Below are 17532 nucleotides of genomic sequence, written 5' to 3'. Positions count from 1 at the left end.
TCTGGAGGGCTAGTGGGGTAGGTGAAGTAAGAACACTGCAGACCTGCCCTGAGGGGAGCAGTGGTTCCAGGAGACCGTATACTGGCTGAAGCTTTTGAAAGCACAGGTAACTCTGGGTTTACTGATTGTCTCTTGATAATGCTGATCTAAAAACATGAAAACAAACACAGGGCGACCACAGCATTTCAAACAGGAGCCTTGTTTTCACCCCAGATCAGTACTCCCAAATGGGAAAGAAGGAGGGTCATCAGAAGGTATGAGGGCGTGGCTAATAAATGCAAGTGAACACTAACTCTGGAAGGTAACAGCACCACATACAGACAAAGCATAGAGACAACAGTGGTGTGTGCATGCATCGGGCACAGGCAAGAGCTGAGAAGAGACTAGCTTTCCCAGCCATGTGACTGCAGTGACAGGCAGCAGCTTTGCTGGGAGCCAACTCTTATGAAATAGAAGCTGTCCCTAGGAAGGCTGGCCAAGGGCTCAGGTGAGGCACACACTCTGCTTCACTGTGGCCTATTGTGCTCTGCCAGGCAGCCATGTTCACGGAGGAAACACTGCACTCGCCTTGAATGCACATTTGGTTTCCTTAGGACCAACCCCCTGAGCTGGGCAGAAGTGAAGTCTGTGCCGTAGAGAGAGGTTGATATGCACCACTGGGGCACGCAGGCCTTTGTTTTGATGTCACTGTGAAGGAAATGGAAGCAGCTCATGTTGGATTCAGCAGCCCCCTGGCAGCCATTCTCCAGTGCTCATCTGTGACATCACTCAGTGCTGGGCCTCTGTGTGGTGCATGAGAATGAACGGTGGCACTCCTTGTGGGTAGAAGTCGTGTGTCAAGCACAGAGGTGACTGCACTTCACCTGTCCTCTGCCTTTACAGGACTTGTGTAAGGTTGCCTGGGTGGGAATGACACACTGGAGGTGAGGCGATGGTTGGGGAAGGCCTCTAGGTGGCAAGCAGAGACGCAGTCTTCTGTTTTTAGTGTCCCAACACTCCCTCCCGCTACTGGCGTCTTCTGTACTGCTCAGGCCCTGGGCATCTGTTTCATTTAATCCACCCTAAACTGCCATCGGTGAGTTCTTACTCAAGGGAACGTGACCTGAGCATGCTGATCGACTGTCGTTTCTCAGTGGGACTGGTGATCCATGCATGCTGATTTTTTCTTTTCATAACTATGAACATCTGTTGCAGCTGCACTAGAAAGAAGCATACTTTACAAACCAAGCCTCTATCTTTTAATGCTTGGTAAAAACGAGTCCACACTGTGACTCTACCTGGACAGCAGAGTGAGTTACAACCATGACCCTAGGCCTGTGACAGAGAAGACAGTATACCTACTTTCCTGCCTGAGGGCATGGCAGGGCAGGGCAGGGCACAGCTCAGTGCGCGCTACAGCGTAGCCTGCTCTAGCGACCACTCAGATGACTCGCCCCTCTGCATCTTCGTTTTCTGGTTCTTTAAGAGTAGATGACAAAACTCACCCTCGAAGGTCCCTTTAGGAAGGAGACACCAAAAAAATCCTAAAGGGTCGGGCACATAGCAGGTACTCTGCAAATGTACCTTTAAAGGCTATAAAAACCATGCAGTTTCAAACCCAGACCCAAGCCCACCTCAGGGCAGTGGGCATCTAAAAGCTAAGTGGCCCTGTAGCCTCTGAAGAAGCAGCAGCAGCAGCAGCAGGAGGAGGAGCAACGATGGCAGCTGGCTGCTCCAGACACAGCCGCTAGCTCTTTAGGACGTGTTTACACAATCGATGTTAATCATGAATAATTTCTGTACACTCTGTGCCTCTAGTGATCGGAATACTAACTAAGAGCCACGCAGATCAGGTTCGGCCTCCGTAACATCCCTGGGGCTTTCTGAGAACCCTAATATTTCTAGCACTGTTTAAGCGTTTCATTACTTTGTTTCAGGGCTGAAAAATGTCCCTTAATTTGCAGGCATGGGTCTTGTTGCCATTCTCTCAGAGGACGTAGAATATAAATATGTACTGCGGCAGCAACGGCTTATTCATCAGGCAATAGGTGAGCAGATAATTAGAAGCAGTGGAGGGGCTCACGCAGGGTCAATTCTTCGTTTCTTCCCCACACAGCAGCTTAACAGAAAACAGGCCTTAGCTTTAAGGCCACTAGAGTGGGCGGAACACCCACATGCGCCTTGTGGTGTCTGCACGCAACTGCTAAGGCTACAGTGCAGCCACTCTGCTATCCCGAGGAATGAGATCTGGAGCATAGCAATAAGGCAACCTCTGGGATCTGAGCCCGGTCTCCACCACCTCCACCTGGCAGGTCTGCAGTGTGGAGCTCAATGCTTTCTCCAGTGATGGCAAAGACAGAGACAACACAACTTAGGGTAGATTTCTGACTGAAAGCAGAAAAGGTGTTGTCACACCCAATGTCATGAAGGTGATGAGAGAACCAGGTGGCCACGGCCACGCCAAGAGTGGCCATTGCCATCACTCTTGCTTGTATACATGAGGTCCTGGCTTCCATCCCAAACACCAAAAGAGAAAAAAGGCTAGTTTTCTAAGAGCACAGAAGGGGCTTGTGGAGCCTCCAGGGGCTCCTATGAACAGTTGCTGTTACAATCCTAGGGGCCACAGTTCAAGGCTCAGTGAGATGCCACCATGACAGCCAAGGCTCTCATCTGGAATCATTCAGGCCCCGGAGGCCTGGGCACATGGATGGTTGCTCAGAAAGTCTGAGTGGCAGGCAGGGCACATGAGCAGAGGACACACGTGCAAACCTTACTCAGCTGCCTACAGTGGGCTCCAGGGAGGAGTGCCCCGGTGGGGTGATGTCCATTCCCCTCTAGGATAAGGAAACAATGCAGGAGAGGCCTACTGCTCTCAGCCCACCTGGGCAGAGTAAACGGCATACTGGCCGGGTAGAACAGAACTGGCCCTGCTACTGTGACATAGGTGTTCCTAGCAGAAGGGACGCTGTGCCACATGGAGAGATGTATGCAAATGAATTTTCAGAATCCTTAAAAAGCCAGAGAAATCAATAGCAGATCTAACTAAAGCCCAGCTAATGCTGTGCTTATTTATGTGCTGCTAGGTTTCCCCGTTCACTTACCCCAGGGCTCACCAGGCCTCCGAGGTGCTGGTGCTCAGGGCTTCCCTCCCTTCACAGCCTCTCACTACCGTGCAGAGCTCAGGGTTCTGTTCAGGCTAAGGAGCAGCCACACAGCAAATGGACTCAGAAAGGACTGAGGGAGCCGCTCACTGCCGTTTGCGCTGATAACGGTGCTGAGACAGTGTAGTCCACCAACTAGTCTGGATCCAAGGTCAGCACGGTCAGGGACACATGGGAAGGCTCTCATGCTCTACATGTGATGACCACACTGCATGGGTAGAGCCCAAACCAAAGCCACCCAGGAACTCATGCAGCCCCGGAGCAAAAATGAGGACGGATCCCCTGTCAAGTGTGACACAAACGAGATCTGGAGAGCTCGCAGTGCCACCTCTGTGAGCAGGGCCATGTGACCACGCATGTCACCCAGCCAGCGACTCCCCTGACAGCTTTGTCAATATTGTGCAAATGTTTTTATTAAAAATCTCTCAACTATTCAAAAATTTATATATTCTGATATATTCCATGGTTCTCGAACCATCAGCTTTTATACATTTTTTAAGAGAACACTCATGCTGCCTGGATGGGGAGGCAGGGCTTTTGCTCCTTGGGATTTTGAGCATAGCCAGGAAGGCAGCTGGGGTAAACATGTATCCTTGGAATATCCTGCACAGACTCAGGCAGGATGACACTCTGTGTCAGACTGAAGCAGTTTAAGCGCTGACCATGCAGCAGAGCAACTGTTCTATGACCACCTCGCTACAGTGAGGTTCTCAAAGAGAGAAAACGATTTAGAGTTCTGGAGCTCTGGGTCTAGCTTGGCTCAGCTGGCACGGCGTAACATAGAAACAGGAAATGTGGAGGCCTGACCTGCAGAGACCATCCTTCCTGGTACCTTGGCAAGGGAAGTGGACTGACAGTCTAGAGAACACTCCAAGCACAGCGGAGCCTCAGGATTAAAATAAAGGAACTTGGCTCTGGGCTAGGGAATGCTGCCCTGTGGCATGCTGGTGACTAGTATGCAATGGGGGTACTGGAGAGATGTGTCCTCAGCCAACAGTCCCAATGCTCTGCCTTCACAGCTGTGCACAGATGCACCTCGAAGCAAGGGCGACTGCACGTGGGATCCAGAACAACCAAACCACCTCACAGAGACATTGGAGCCCTGCGTCTTCAGCAGAGGAGAGCAGTTCCAGTCACAACGTGTCCGAGGGCCTCATGGTTGTGATGTCCCCCCACTCTGTGTTACATTTCCTCTAATCCTCCAAAGCTTGCAGACATGAGGGTCTATGGTTTGGATATGCCTTGAGTGTGTCCCCAAAGTTTCAAGGGTTGACATTAACCCACATTGTGAGGTGCAAAGGGGATAAAAACTGAATCCATTGTATGCATGTGTTGTAGTGAAGAGCCCAGGGTTTTGTCCGTGTAGACAAGTGCTGGAGTACAGTATGTCAGAACCCAAAATGGCCTAATACAGGATGTAAGTCTGTACATGAATTAGAACATGAGAACAAGAACAAAAGCCTGGTTCTCTTCCACAGCCTGTGCCAGGCTACACACAGCTCTGCTTTGATGCCTCCTCCCTGGCAGTGGTGAGGGCAGCCAAGAAAGCTATGGTGGAAAGTTTGGTCAGAGCTTGGCGTCAAGTACTCCGCTGGCTGTGCAGTGGATCCCTGCGGACCAGGGAGGGTGCGGTGTGCGGTGCAGAGGTACACGGCCACAAAAGTACAGGCACTGCATAGACCCCACTGGCTATGGCAGGCACAGCAACAACACAAAACATAGCTGCAGGGCTGGGGATTTAGCTCAGTGGTAGAGCGCTTACCTAGGAAGTGCAAGGCCCTGGGTTCGGTCCCCAGCTCCAAAAAAAAGAACCAAAAAAAAAAAAAAAAAAAAACCAAAACAAACAAACAAAAAAAAAACCATAGCTGCGTCACTAGAGACTGCCCCAAGTGTAGCAGTCTTGCCAACTGTCCCACACATCTGCCATCGGTGGCACAAGAGCTCTTGAGCTACATCATGACACCATCCTTCCAGCAGGGCTGCCTGCACTGAGAGAGGTTCACACGCCAATCAGGATGCCCCACTGCACTCCACATACAGCCTACTGAGACACCAGGTAGGCAATGCAAAGACTCCTCCAGGAACAGTCCCAGGGGGCTGCAAGCTGTGGGACTTATGGGAACCAAAATGGGAATGTTCTGAGGAGACACCCAGATAATAATAGAGAGATGAAGTGAGGTCAGACAGGACTAATCATCAGAGGGTCCACTGCTTCGCTTCCTACTGTAAAGCCAAACCTTCTTATGGGACTGAAATACAACTGGGAAAGATCCTAAAACTCTTCCTTTTAAATGGCAGCATCCCTCAAGCAAACGGCAAAGGTGAGAGAATCACATCCTCTCAGAACGTGATCCAGTGGCTGTGGCTGGTGGCTTCCAGGGCTGTGCATCACGCTTCCTCTTAGAGTGGTGAAAATCTCAATTCTGGAATTTGTCTTGACATAAAAAAATAAGTATGAGTCGACCATTCCCACTGGATTTAACCTTTGCCAAGTCACAAAGGAGAGCAGCGAGATAAGAGTTTGAACTGCAAATGTTGATCTGTGCCTGTTTTAACGGAAATGGACTGTTCTCCATGACTCAGATCCAAGTCAACCTTAAACCTAAGCTCAGTGGAGACAGGCACTCCCTCTCGAGTCTTGTCAAGTCAATCTCAACAGTCTTTTTTCCTTGCATCTTCTCAGTTCTGCTTTCAAACTTCACAACTGGAGCTGGATTCACCGGTAACATGGATCCAACACTGCATGGTTGGACCTCAGTGTTTATTGGAAGCTCCTGCTTGTGCAGATAGCCCCGAGCTGGTACAAAATGGAGGACTCCCTTTCTCAGCAGGCCTTCTCTTCTCTGCCTGATCTTACCTAGAGGAGGACCCTGCACAAAGCTTCCTGCGAATCCAGCATAATTTAGCACACAGGTCCCATTCAGCCCTTCCTGCCATGATAATTAGGTGCTGTGTTATGACCAATCAGCCCTTTCCACCAGTAATCCCAAAACCGTCTGAGGAGAGTCACATAGCCTATAACCACATTACAGCCCAACTTCCTCTCTCCCAATAAGACCCTCTTCATGTAAATGAGGTATTCCCAGCACCTCCACCCTAGCCAATAATGTACACCAACCTTGGAAATCCTTATCCATTCCCCAACATCTACACAGCCCTTGTTCACCCAAGTAAACTCGAGCCGTCTCACTGAAGCTGATTCCAGAAGTTACTCCGTCATATACGCTGTCTGAACCCTGCCTACCCCTTCACCCTCTCAGGCTGCTGGCTGTGACCTCTGAGGAAGGGGAGGCCCACAAATGTCCATGCTCTCTCAGCACAGCTCCTCTCTGCTATGTGGCTTCTCAAGCCTGACGACCCTCATGACAATACATTAATTTCCTTTAACTTTAAAACAAAACAAAACAAAATAAAACAAAACAAAACAAAACAACAACAACAACAACAAATTGGCCACTGGAGAGGTGGTCAGGGGCTAAAGAGCACTTGCTGCTCTTACAGAGGACCTGCCTGTGACTTCAGTTCCAACAGGTCTGACCCCATTTCTGGAATCTGTCAGCACTAGCACTAGGCACCCATGTGGTGTACATACGTGCATGCAAGAAGCACACCTGAAATAAACTAAAAATCACACCTAGTGTTTTAGCATTGGTCCAACTCGATATCACCACTTGTCACAGAGGAGGAGAGGAGAGGAGGAGGAAGAGGTAGGGAGGAGGTAATCGGACCCTGTGAATTCACCTCCAGGCACCAAAGAGCTGGTTCTGCCAGCTGGGAAAGCAGTAGTATGAGGACAGGGTGGGTTGGGAGAAGGGCAAGCAGCAGGGCTAGGGTCCATCAGGAAAGCGATGCTTGATGCAGTGCTGGTCTTTCTGCCAGGGCAAGAGGATGCCCTGTCCTCACAGGGTGGTTCTAATAATGAGTGAAGAAGTACCTGCCCATGAAGCAGAAGCAACCACTTCCTATCCTAGGCTCTCATTTTCCCTGGGCTTTACTTCTTGTCTGGTCATCTATCTATGGGGCCACAGGTAGAACATCTCCTACTTACTGGTCCCTCGGTCACTCACCACAGTCCTGGCCTGACCATCCTGCTCTCCCATCCCATAGGTCTTTCTGTCTTTTCCAGAGTTCAACTTTTGAAGACTGGCTTCTGCAGCTGCGTGTGTGTGTGTGTGTGTGTGTGTGTGTGTGTGTGTGTGTGTGTGTGTGTGTACTGGGCAGATCTAGCACTGCACTGACTTACTCCCCAGCAATGAGACCCTTGTTACTTGTGGGTTCTCCTGGCCATGTGGTTCTGTTCTATCTTGGCTTTTTCTTCCTCTTTTTTTGTCCCCTTTTCTTTCTTGTTCTCCTCTCTCTGTCTCTTATATTAACCTATAAAATCCTGTACCTTTAGTTCTAGTGTTTCCTCCAGCCAGTGTTGCCAAGTCTTAAATTTATCTCTCTGGTATGTGTGAGGTCTTCTCTTTTCTTGCTGATAGCATTTTGGGATACTCAAGTAACATCATCTGAATATTCTGCAGGTTTCAGTCTTCTCTTTGTTTTAAAAACTGATTTATTTTATGTATAGGTGTGCCTCTGAGTGTTTGAATGTGTACCACACAAAAGCAGATGTCTACAGAGGTCAAAATAGGGCAGCTGATCATATGGAACTGGAGTTACAGGCAGTTTTGAGCTTGTGGGTGCTGGGAATAAGACCTGGGTCTTCTGCAAGAAAGAACGTCTTGTTAAGGACTGAGCCATCACCCCAGCCTCATTTTTGAAGGGTGAGGCCCCAGAAATAAAGCGGCTAGGTTACAGGGTCACTGTTATCTAGGTGGTCACATCCTGGAAAGAGATCCAGCACCACTCAGCCCTGTATCTCCAGAAAGGACCTGGGCCAAGGGTGGGGACACACCAGGAAGACTTTCTGAGGATTGCATAATCTGTGTTCTATAGCCCTTCCCAAACGAGACAGGCACAGATGGCAGGACTTTCTGGGGACCATGTGAATCAGCATTGCCTGGCCCTTGCCTGTGGCACTGACTGCTGGTCTCAGTTCAGTAATCATCTTGGTCCCTGATGACATGTGTACAACATTTGTGAGCATCAAGTACACATCAGATAGAAAGGGACATGTGCCCTTGTGTCACCATCCCACCCATGGGTCTATCACCACTTAGGATATTAAGAAAATCCACAGGTGTGTTCCTAGGTGACGCTCTTACACATTAAATGACAGCACTAGGTCACACTCTTACACACTAAACGACAGCACTAGTGCTTGCCATATTGTAACAGAAAGTGACATCTGAAGCCCCTGCCTCTTTCTACTGTGGCTGGACCAGGCCAACTGGCCATCTGTGTGTCTGACTACTGAGGACAGCTTGCTTAGCTCTTGAATGAAGACTCACCAATAGTTCTGAGGCCTGGCCTGCCCACCCCACTGTCTACCAGTACCCCACCCTGCTATGGATCGGGATGTGGCTTCTAAAGCATTGGTAAGACTAAGCCCTTCCATGTGCCCTGCCACCACACACTGACGAGTCGCTATTTTCCATGCTATCCGCCCTGTTTGTGAATGATGGAACCCGGAAGCTTAAACAAGGATTCAAAATCCAAGAGGAAACATTAGCCTCAAACGGTATATGCTGTCTTCATTGCATTCCGATGACTCTTAGACTGAGCTACTAATGCATTTTACATGCTACATTTTTGTAATAAATACAAAGCAAGTTTCTGTAATGCGTGTACACATGTGTGGGGGTGCATGTGGGCACACACACACACACACACACACACACACACACACGAGCGCCTTTGATGCTGTTGTTCCTTTGCCTGTTTCAAGCCCCTCCTTGTTATACAGCTGAAACTAGAGTTATTTTTCTTCTTTTATTGGGCAATGCTGGAGAATCAAATCCAGAGCTTTACAGACATCAACTGTGCCCCAATCCACATCCTCAATACTAGGGTCTTATGTTTCTTTATGCATTTATATTCAGAGTTTGTGACAATGGGAAATGCACTGTACTGTGTACTTTTCACTTACACTGGGTGTGGGAGACAGGCGCTCTTTCTGAAGCCACACTGTGGGCATACAGCAAGAGGAAGCCTGGCAGCCCGGCTCATGGCACAGGACCTTGAGCTGGTCCCTCACACACAGGGAAGGCACTTTTCTTGGGAGATCCATGGGGTACATTCGCTTTTCTCACCTACTTTGATACATTCAGGCCTTGAGCATTTTCACATGGGCCCATGTGTATCACAACTTGGAAAATAATTATCTAGCAAGGAACTTGGGAGATATAGGGCCTCCCCCACCCCCCTCACCACTGAGTTTTCCATACTTCTGACACAAGCCAGGGTGGAATCAAATGCAGGTCCAGTTCAGAGTCATTACAGACTATTTCAGAAGCAGAGAAATCAGAACGGGAGAGGACAGACTTCTTGGTGAACTTAGCAGGCTTCAAGCAAGAGGGAATAGAGGTTCTTCATTGAGCACCTCCTGGTTCTGCTTCTAGAATGGGTTTGCCCCAGAGTAACATGGCTGGAGGTAAAAGGTACAAACACTGAAACTAATGGAGGTTCAGACGGGCCCAGCGGGCAGCTGTGCTCTGCACCAGCGCAGTCTGCAGCGTTTTAAACATTCAAAGGAACTGAGCTTCTTGTCATTTCTCTTTTAACACTGCCCCATGTCCACTCCTCTAACAGCAAGCACTTGTGTAACCACCAGAGAACAAAGGATAGACCCACATGAAAGGGAGAAGCCCACGCCACATGAAGGGTTCTGAGGACACGAGCAGGAAGAGGAAGAGACTCAGATCCACGAAAGCACCAGGGCTCAGAGCTTACTTACTTTTCTATCAAATCCAGTGTGACTCCAGGCACCAGACTAACACACTTCTGCATGCAAAACCTGCAGAGACAGGAGAAAACATGAGAGGCATGAGGGGAGCACCAAACACGAGAACATCAGCAGTAAACACAGACTAAGAGTGGGGAGAGGGGCCATAAACAAGTACACTGCATCCTTAGTCCTGCAGTACTAGGTTCAGAAGCACTCCTCAATGTTGCCCACCAAGGCTGTATGACTGTGGAGCAGCACGCAGAGCCAGCAGGAGGAGGAAGGGGGTATGAGAAGTCAACGGAGCCTAGTCTCTGGAGAGTAACTCGGAGCTGAGATTCAAAGCAACACCCTGGCTAAGAACTGCCGTAGTGAGCAGGGCTCCCCACTCAGGCTCCGTTCCTATGGGATGAGAAACTGTGGGAGAGGAGACTGGGGGGAGGCAATGACTGGAATGTAGATAAATAAAATAATTTTTAAAAAAAGTGAGGGCGAAGAGTGGATCCCTGCCTTTAAGGTACACAAATGCCACTTCAAGAAGAGAAAGAAAGGGGCTGGGGATTTAGCTCAGTGGTAGAGCGCTTACCTAGGAAGCGCAAGGCCCTGGGTTTGGTCCCCAGCTCCGAAAAAAAGAACCAAAAAAAAAAAAAAAAAAAAAAAAAAAAGAAGAGAAAGAAACAGATTCAATTATACTGTTTTAGTCATCACAAGTCAAAAGAGCCAGAGCTGAAAGACTTCTCATCTGTGGACAGATCCAACATCAAAAGCCAGAACAGAAATGTCAGGGCTTCGTCTAATTTGTGTGTGCTGACAGAAGGCAGGAAGCCATCTTTTTCCTCCTGTTAAAGCCACTGGCACTCTGCAGAACAGGATCAATGGCAGCACTGAGGGAGAAGCAGCTCAGGGTTTTCAGTGGGAACTTGAAATGCTTGAACTGTTTGTGTTTAAAATGAAGAGCAGTAGCCTCCTTCAAAAGCTGCAGCAGGAACACAGGGCATGGGACAGCTCCATTTCCAGTGCCCAGCACATTCTGTGAGATCTGCTCACAACTGATACTGATGCTGGCCCACGTGCTCACGACACCGGCATCAGTGAGTGGCAGCTCTCAGCCAGCCCACGGTGGCTCTCTCAACCTGTCTCTCTCAGCCAGGGGCTAAGCTAAGAGAGTCTGGAGTTTGTGTGTGTGTGTGTGTGTGTGTTTTTTTTTTTTTTTTTGGTCTTTTTTTCGGAGCTGGGGACCGAACCCAGGGCCTTGCGCTTCCTAGGCAAGCGCTCTACCACTGAGCTAAATCCCCAGCCCCAAGAGTTTGTGTGTTTTCCAGTTCCAAGGACTGCACCTTACAGTGGGTTCACCAGACACTTAAACTGTATGTCTGTATAGACACTGTGTTCGGTACAACATCAGGACACAACCAGGAGGAAAGAATAAAAACCATTATGAGTGGGTAGGCTTGGAGGACAGGGGCAGCAGAGGGAGAGGGGTCAGGAAAACAAAAGATATAGGAACACCAAGATAGTGTGTAGACAGTATGTACATAGATAAGTGGCCCCAACTGCCCAGCCATGTTCTCTGTCTCAAGAAAGAAGGCTCAGCTCAGGTAATGGGGGAACATTAGGTACAGAATGAGCTGCCACAGCCAGTGCTCTGTGGTACTGGCTGAGGGTCACTTTTCTTTGATCATGGGGACAGCCCTTTGCAGGATTAAGGAGCTGGAATGGTGAATGTGGTCAAATGGGTGGCTGGGCTCTGAGCTGGATCCTTCTGCTGGCCTGAGAGCTCTGCTCAGTCCCCCCCAGGCATATCCTCGGAGTCAGCACAGACACATGTCTTTCCCACATCAGGCTCTCCTGCTGGATCACCATGACCAACAGGAGACATGTTTTGGGTCTGAATTTAATGTGAGCCACAGTTTTCACTATTTTGTCTTCTCATCCATAACGGGTTTATTGACTGGGATGTCTGGAGTCCAGTAATGGCAGAATCATTTGTAATAAACTAATTCATTTGTCAATAGCAATAATAAACTCCAGACAAAATATTAAAAATGACCACTTGATAATTCGAAAAAAACAAACAGAAGAGAAACTGGGAGGCCTACAACCTGTTGGGCTGCACATTCATACAACATATGGGGACTGCAGCAGAAGTCTCCCTGGGGTAAGGATCAGAGATCAGCAATGAAGGCTGCCAGGAAATTGCAAGAAATAACCTTAGACTGGAGGGAGCCAAACCTTCCTCTCACACTGGCTGACTCACGAACTACAGACAGGATATGACTCCGAGGATCCCTGTGGCAACATAAGGCTGAAAGTATTAATTGGAGAGTACAGTGTTTCTTGCACCAAGAAAGCAGAGCAAGGTCCCTTAAGGCCCAGGGCTCCCAGTGGACTCCAGGGAGATGCTGCCTTAGTCACATGAACCCTATTCCAGGATCAAGAGTGACTCTGGAGCAAGGAACAAAGCCAATGAGGTCAAGTCCCACTGCCACGCTTCTTCTGAGCTCGCCCATCATACCCACCCACCCTTCTCCCTCGAGCTGCCTCTGCAGTGCTTCGCACTGGCTCTTCCAGGACGAGTGGCCCAATGTCAAAGCCAGAGGAGACACCAAAACAGACCCTGGAAGTAAGAGACATGTTACAAAAGAACTAATTTGCCCAGTGACTTCAAGATTAGCATTTTTGTAACAGTGAAAAGGAACAGTTCGAATAAACATGGAATTAAAACATGGACATTGCACAACTTTAACGAGGCTATGGGTCACAAGATGCATGCTTAAGTCAGCACTGAACCCTCAAAGTTCCTTCACCAATGGCATCAATTCTCCACTCCAGAAAGAACAATGGCCTCACCTGTCACACCATTTTCCTTCTACATGGGGTGAGGGTGCTTCTGGACAATGAAGGCCAAGGACCCAGTGGACACTGAGGAGACAAAAGCACCCAGTTCTGGGCACAGTGGCCTAGGAGTCGGAGGCAGGCAGATCTCTGTGAGGTGCAGGCCTGCCCGGTTTGCATATCAAATTCTAGGACAGTCAGAGCTATGAAGTGTAAAGACTCAATCTATTAAAACTGGCCAGAGCCTTGGGAGGCCAAGACGGAAGGTTCATTTCAAGCTTGTGACCTATATGGGTTACAGAGTGAAAACCTATGGAAAATATCAGGTAAAACAAAATAACCAAATGGTGGAGAGCTACTCCCTGTTCTTTGTGTGCTGGTTGTCACCCTGTGTCTCGTGTAAGGGCTTATTTCTCAGCATGAAATAAGAGGCACATCTGTTCTACAGAGTGACTAAAGCTCCTGCCTGCCATCTGGAAGACTGAGGCAGGGAGACTGTGAGCCAAGAGTTTCAAAGCCAGCCTGGGCAGCATAGCAAGGCCAATTTCAACAACAACAAAATCATGCAAAGTCAAAATCAACCACAAACAGGAAGCTTTCAGAGATATCATTCTCAAAGAAATGAGCAGATCAAGCAGGAAGCAGGAGGACCGTGGAAGAGGATGTTTAACTTACTGAAGAAAAGTAACTGAGAACCAGCATTTTATACCCAGTCAAACTGCCACGTAAATGTGAAGGCAGAAGTAGTCTCAGGCATATGCAGCTTTAGAAGGTTGGCCATTGAGGAGCACAGGGAGCACAGCTGTGGATGACTCTGGAGTCAGAGGGTAAAGGTGAAACCTGGGTCATTGAAAGGGATGCAGAGGGGCTGGGGATTTAGCTCAGTGGTAGAGCGCTTACCTAGGAAGCGCAAGGCCCTGGGTTCGGTCCCCAGCTCCGAAAAAAAGAACCAAAAAAAAAAAAAAAAAAAAAAAGAAGAAGAAGAAAGGGATGCAGAAAATGCTTTGACCAGGAATCTGTGAGATGTGTTGTCTTTAAAAGAAAAACAAATGCAAACCAAAGGGAGGACTCCCTTTGTGGCAGTTCTACTAGGAGCCACTGCTTTGAACCAAGTAGCTACACAAACCAAGCTAAGCATTAAAAATGGAGCCTTGCTCAGCAGCCAGAACCTGGGCTGTTTACTCGGCCTTCTAGGAACCAGCAGGAGGAAACATTACTTCCCACAGCTGCAGCTGCAGTCTGTCACCAACAATCAGGTTCCAGCCTGCTTTAATCCTTACACCAGAGGTGACCTGAGGCTAACCAATCCCTTTTCTATTTTCTGCCTCACAAGGAACTTGTATTCTTTTTTTTTTTTTTTTTTAAGTTTCTGCTCTCTGTAGCTCTCCTCTGCCTATAAAACCTTTTCTTCTGTTCCACTCACAGAAAATCGGTCATAAAACTGGGCAAAATGGAAAGGCAGGGAAATCTGGGGGGGCGGGGAGCATGAACAGGGGAAGGAGGCCCTCGATATAGGTCCAGTTGAAGCTACTCACCAGCAGAGTAGCAAGAGTTCCAGCACCTTTGACAGTTGCTGAGGCCGGTCCCTTACCAGCTGCAGACCCGACCTTTGCTCACTAGAAACCCAACTTATGAGGACAGGAGCCCAGCACCTTTGCAGCCCCGGAGGCTCTGGACTTCACCCTGTCATTATAATTCCATCCAAGGCATTATCAGAGCAGCCATACTTATCAAATAATAGAGAAAAGAAAAGGTTCCTCAGCAACCCCAGAGTCATAACTGGTATGTGTGGCCAGTGCTAAGACCGTCAGTCATTTGTACTTCCCTTGAAAAGTCCTGCTGAACATGGGTGTGTCTACTTTCTCAGAGGAGCTCAGAGCCATTACTCTTAGGTATGGTCTTTCTCCAAACACCCAGACTGAAGCTCTGTGACATTAAAATGTCTTTAGTAGGGGTAACTTCCAGTTCTATATCATTGCTCCAGCTGGTCTTGAAATTCTTCTCAGCACCAAAGTCACAAATCTCAGATTGGCCTGAGTCCCTAACAGTCACAGGGAAGGCTGCTGAAGGTGGCAGACCAGAGCTGTGTCTCTGGACCCTCATACCGAGCGCCTAATTACAGACTCAAAAATAAAGCTTGGCTAGAGAGATGGCTAAGATAACGTGCTCCTCTTCCAGGGGCCTTGGGTTTAACTCATAGCACTCACGTGTGAGGTCACAACCATCTGTAACTGCAAGTCCCAGGACTTGCAAGAACCAAGGACAGTAGGCATACAAGTGGTACACTAGACATATTTGTAGGCAAAACACTGGCACACAGTAAATAAACAAACATTGCCAACCAGCTGGATAGAGTGGATTACTCTTATAACCCAAGCTCTCAGGAGGCTAGGCTGACAGCTCAATACCAGCCTAGGTTACACAGTGAGTTCTAGGCCAATTTGGGGTACAGAGTAATACCTTGTCACCAAGAAACCACCACGAAAGCTCTTTAAGCTGTTCTTATTTTTCCCAGATGCTTACTCAAACTTTAGGTGCCACTTTTGACGGTATAGAAAGGCTTCCCATTAGTAGTGTCTAGGCTTACAGCCAGGAGTGGACACATGAAGGGAAGGAACTTGCTATCTCAGGTGCTCTCTGCTGCCAATCAAGTGAGCTAGAAGGCACAGATGACAGAAGGCCATTTAATGTGGCCTTGCATGGACCTCTCTGTTCTGGCTGGGCCAGAGCCCAGGACAGAGGCTGGGAAGGAACAAGCAGCAGGGAGGCAACTTCTGAGACACCATACTGTCCATCATAGGCTTTCTCTAAGTACTGTTTGTAGTGGCTGGAATCTGTCCTCCAGTAAAAAGAAAAGACAGTCGATACAGGCAGCTGATGGGAAGAAAATCTTTCAGGACTGTTGTATACATCTGAAGGGTGCAAGCTGTCAAACGTGCACCCCGCCCCCCGCCACTCTTCCTCTGGTGCTATCAATAGCTACTGACTTGGAAGAAACCAATCCTCCTTCCTCCAAAAACACCTTCTTCTGGGGAGGAAACTTTGAACACACAGGGAGAACACATCTTGTCTCTTGGCACACTCCCACATGACAGGACCGACAGGGCAACGCAAGGTGTATCAGTTTCAGGCACCTCACACCTGTGTCTGACTTACACCTAGTAAACACGTCACACGGAGCATGTGTGCACTGTGCACGGACACAGACTAGGAATAGCACCCTACGACTGCAGGAAAGCCAGAGTCACGGGGTCCAGAAGTCTGTGGAACGCTGCCCCGCACACCGGCTCAGTTAGGGTAATACTTCTTGATAGGATACAGCAGTAGGGTTCAGGTCCCATAATGCACTTGGTATTTATAGAGACAAGTGTCCCATCATCTACCTCTGTCTAGAAGGGAGGGTGGCTTTATGGTAGAAGTTTTAGATGGACCCTAAAACTTGTTTTGTTTTTAGAAAAGATGATTCTTTTAAATCCTAAAGAACCAAGTATTTAGAACAATTTGCTAAGATCATTCTATCACTTTCCTTTTGCCATCTGAGCTGCTCTTCTGTGGTAAGATGCCTCAAACAAAGTTCTTCTAGGTAAGATGCCTCAAACAAAGTTCTTCTAAGCAGGAGGTTGGAGGTCACATGGACAAACCACACAGAAGGACATTAAGCAGCCCACATTCCCACCACTTGCCACTAAGAGATAAGAGAAGCCTGGTCCAGAGTGAGACTGGCCATGGGTCTGCTGAAAGAACACAGCATGAGGGGCTCCCTCATACAGGGACTGAGATGACATCACTCTGAAACTGCTGCACGACTAGTGGTCCAGAGCCAAGGCCTGATTTTCAGCCAAAGTACAGTGAGAAAAGAAACTGGCTGGGAGGAATTGCAAGTAGGTTGGGGACCATACACTCCCTCCCCAACACAGAGCAAGGGCCAGCACTTGCAAGATCAGGGTAGGAGATACAGAAAGATGCTCTCTCTCCTTCGCTGGGACAGTCAGGTAGATTTTCCCAGTCCTCATACACTCATAATTAATCTCACGTTTTCATCTTGGGATAGACTTCACACGAATCTCCCAGAAAACGCCAAGTGTTTTTCTCAGCTGTTCTGAGTTCCCAGAAGGAAGGGGGTTTGAGGAGAGAAGAGAGGGAGAGAAGAAGAGAAGGGGAGAAGAAGAGAAGGACAGAGGGAGAGAGGGAGAGAGGGAGAGAGGGACAGAGGGAGAGAGGGAGAGAGGGAGAGAGGGAGAGAAGAGAGAGGGAGAGAGGGAGAGAGGGAGAGAGGGAGAGAGAGCCACAAACTCAGAATCATCAAGCTAGACAGAGTAATACAGGCTGTGATCCCAGAAGATGGGATTTTGACACAGGAGGATCAAAAAGTGTAGAACAAGTTGGGTGTGCTGAGGCCCTGCTAAAGGTAGAACAAGTAGGGTGTGCTGAGGCCCTGCTAGAGCATGCAAACACAGGCACCTATAAGCAGGGCCCTTTTTGAAAAAGTCCAGTAAGACTTAAACCTGCAGAAAATGATCTGTGTCAGAGCAGAGGCAAAGGTAGGAATATCCAAGATGGATGGTCAAAGACAAAGCAGTGTCCTACTTGCCAATAAAAGGTAATTAATGAGAACATTTCTCAGTTAGAAATGAACTAAAACGGGGTGCTGGAGAGATGGCTCAGTGGTTAAGAGCACTGACTGGGGGTTGGGGATTTAGCTCAGTGGTAGAGCGCTTGCCTAGGAAGCGC

General features: G+C 48.5%; 1 protein-coding gene across 2 annotated transcripts in view; it reads right to left on the bottom strand.

Annotated features, from left to right (window-relative positions):
* Window positions 1-17532, bottom strand: part of Rptor (regulatory associated protein of MTOR, complex 1) — a 298474-nt gene that overhangs the window by 115778 nt on the left and 165164 nt on the right. For both annotated transcript variants that reach the window (NM_001134499.2, XM_039085689.2), the window contains one exon: window positions 9979-10038. In NM_001134499.2, the coding sequence (NP_001127971.2) occupies window positions 9979-10038 (60 nt within the window). The remainder of the gene's footprint in view (window positions 1-9978; window positions 10039-17532) is intronic.

This window comes from Rattus norvegicus, chromosome 10, assembly GCF_036323735.1.
Source record: "Rattus norvegicus strain BN/NHsdMcwi chromosome 10, GRCr8, whole genome shotgun sequence".
Lineage (NCBI taxonomy): Eukaryota > Metazoa > Chordata > Mammalia > Rodentia > Muridae > Rattus > Rattus norvegicus.
The sequence above is the reverse complement of the archived record's forward strand: the minus strand, read 5'-3'. Positions and strand labels throughout refer to the sequence as shown.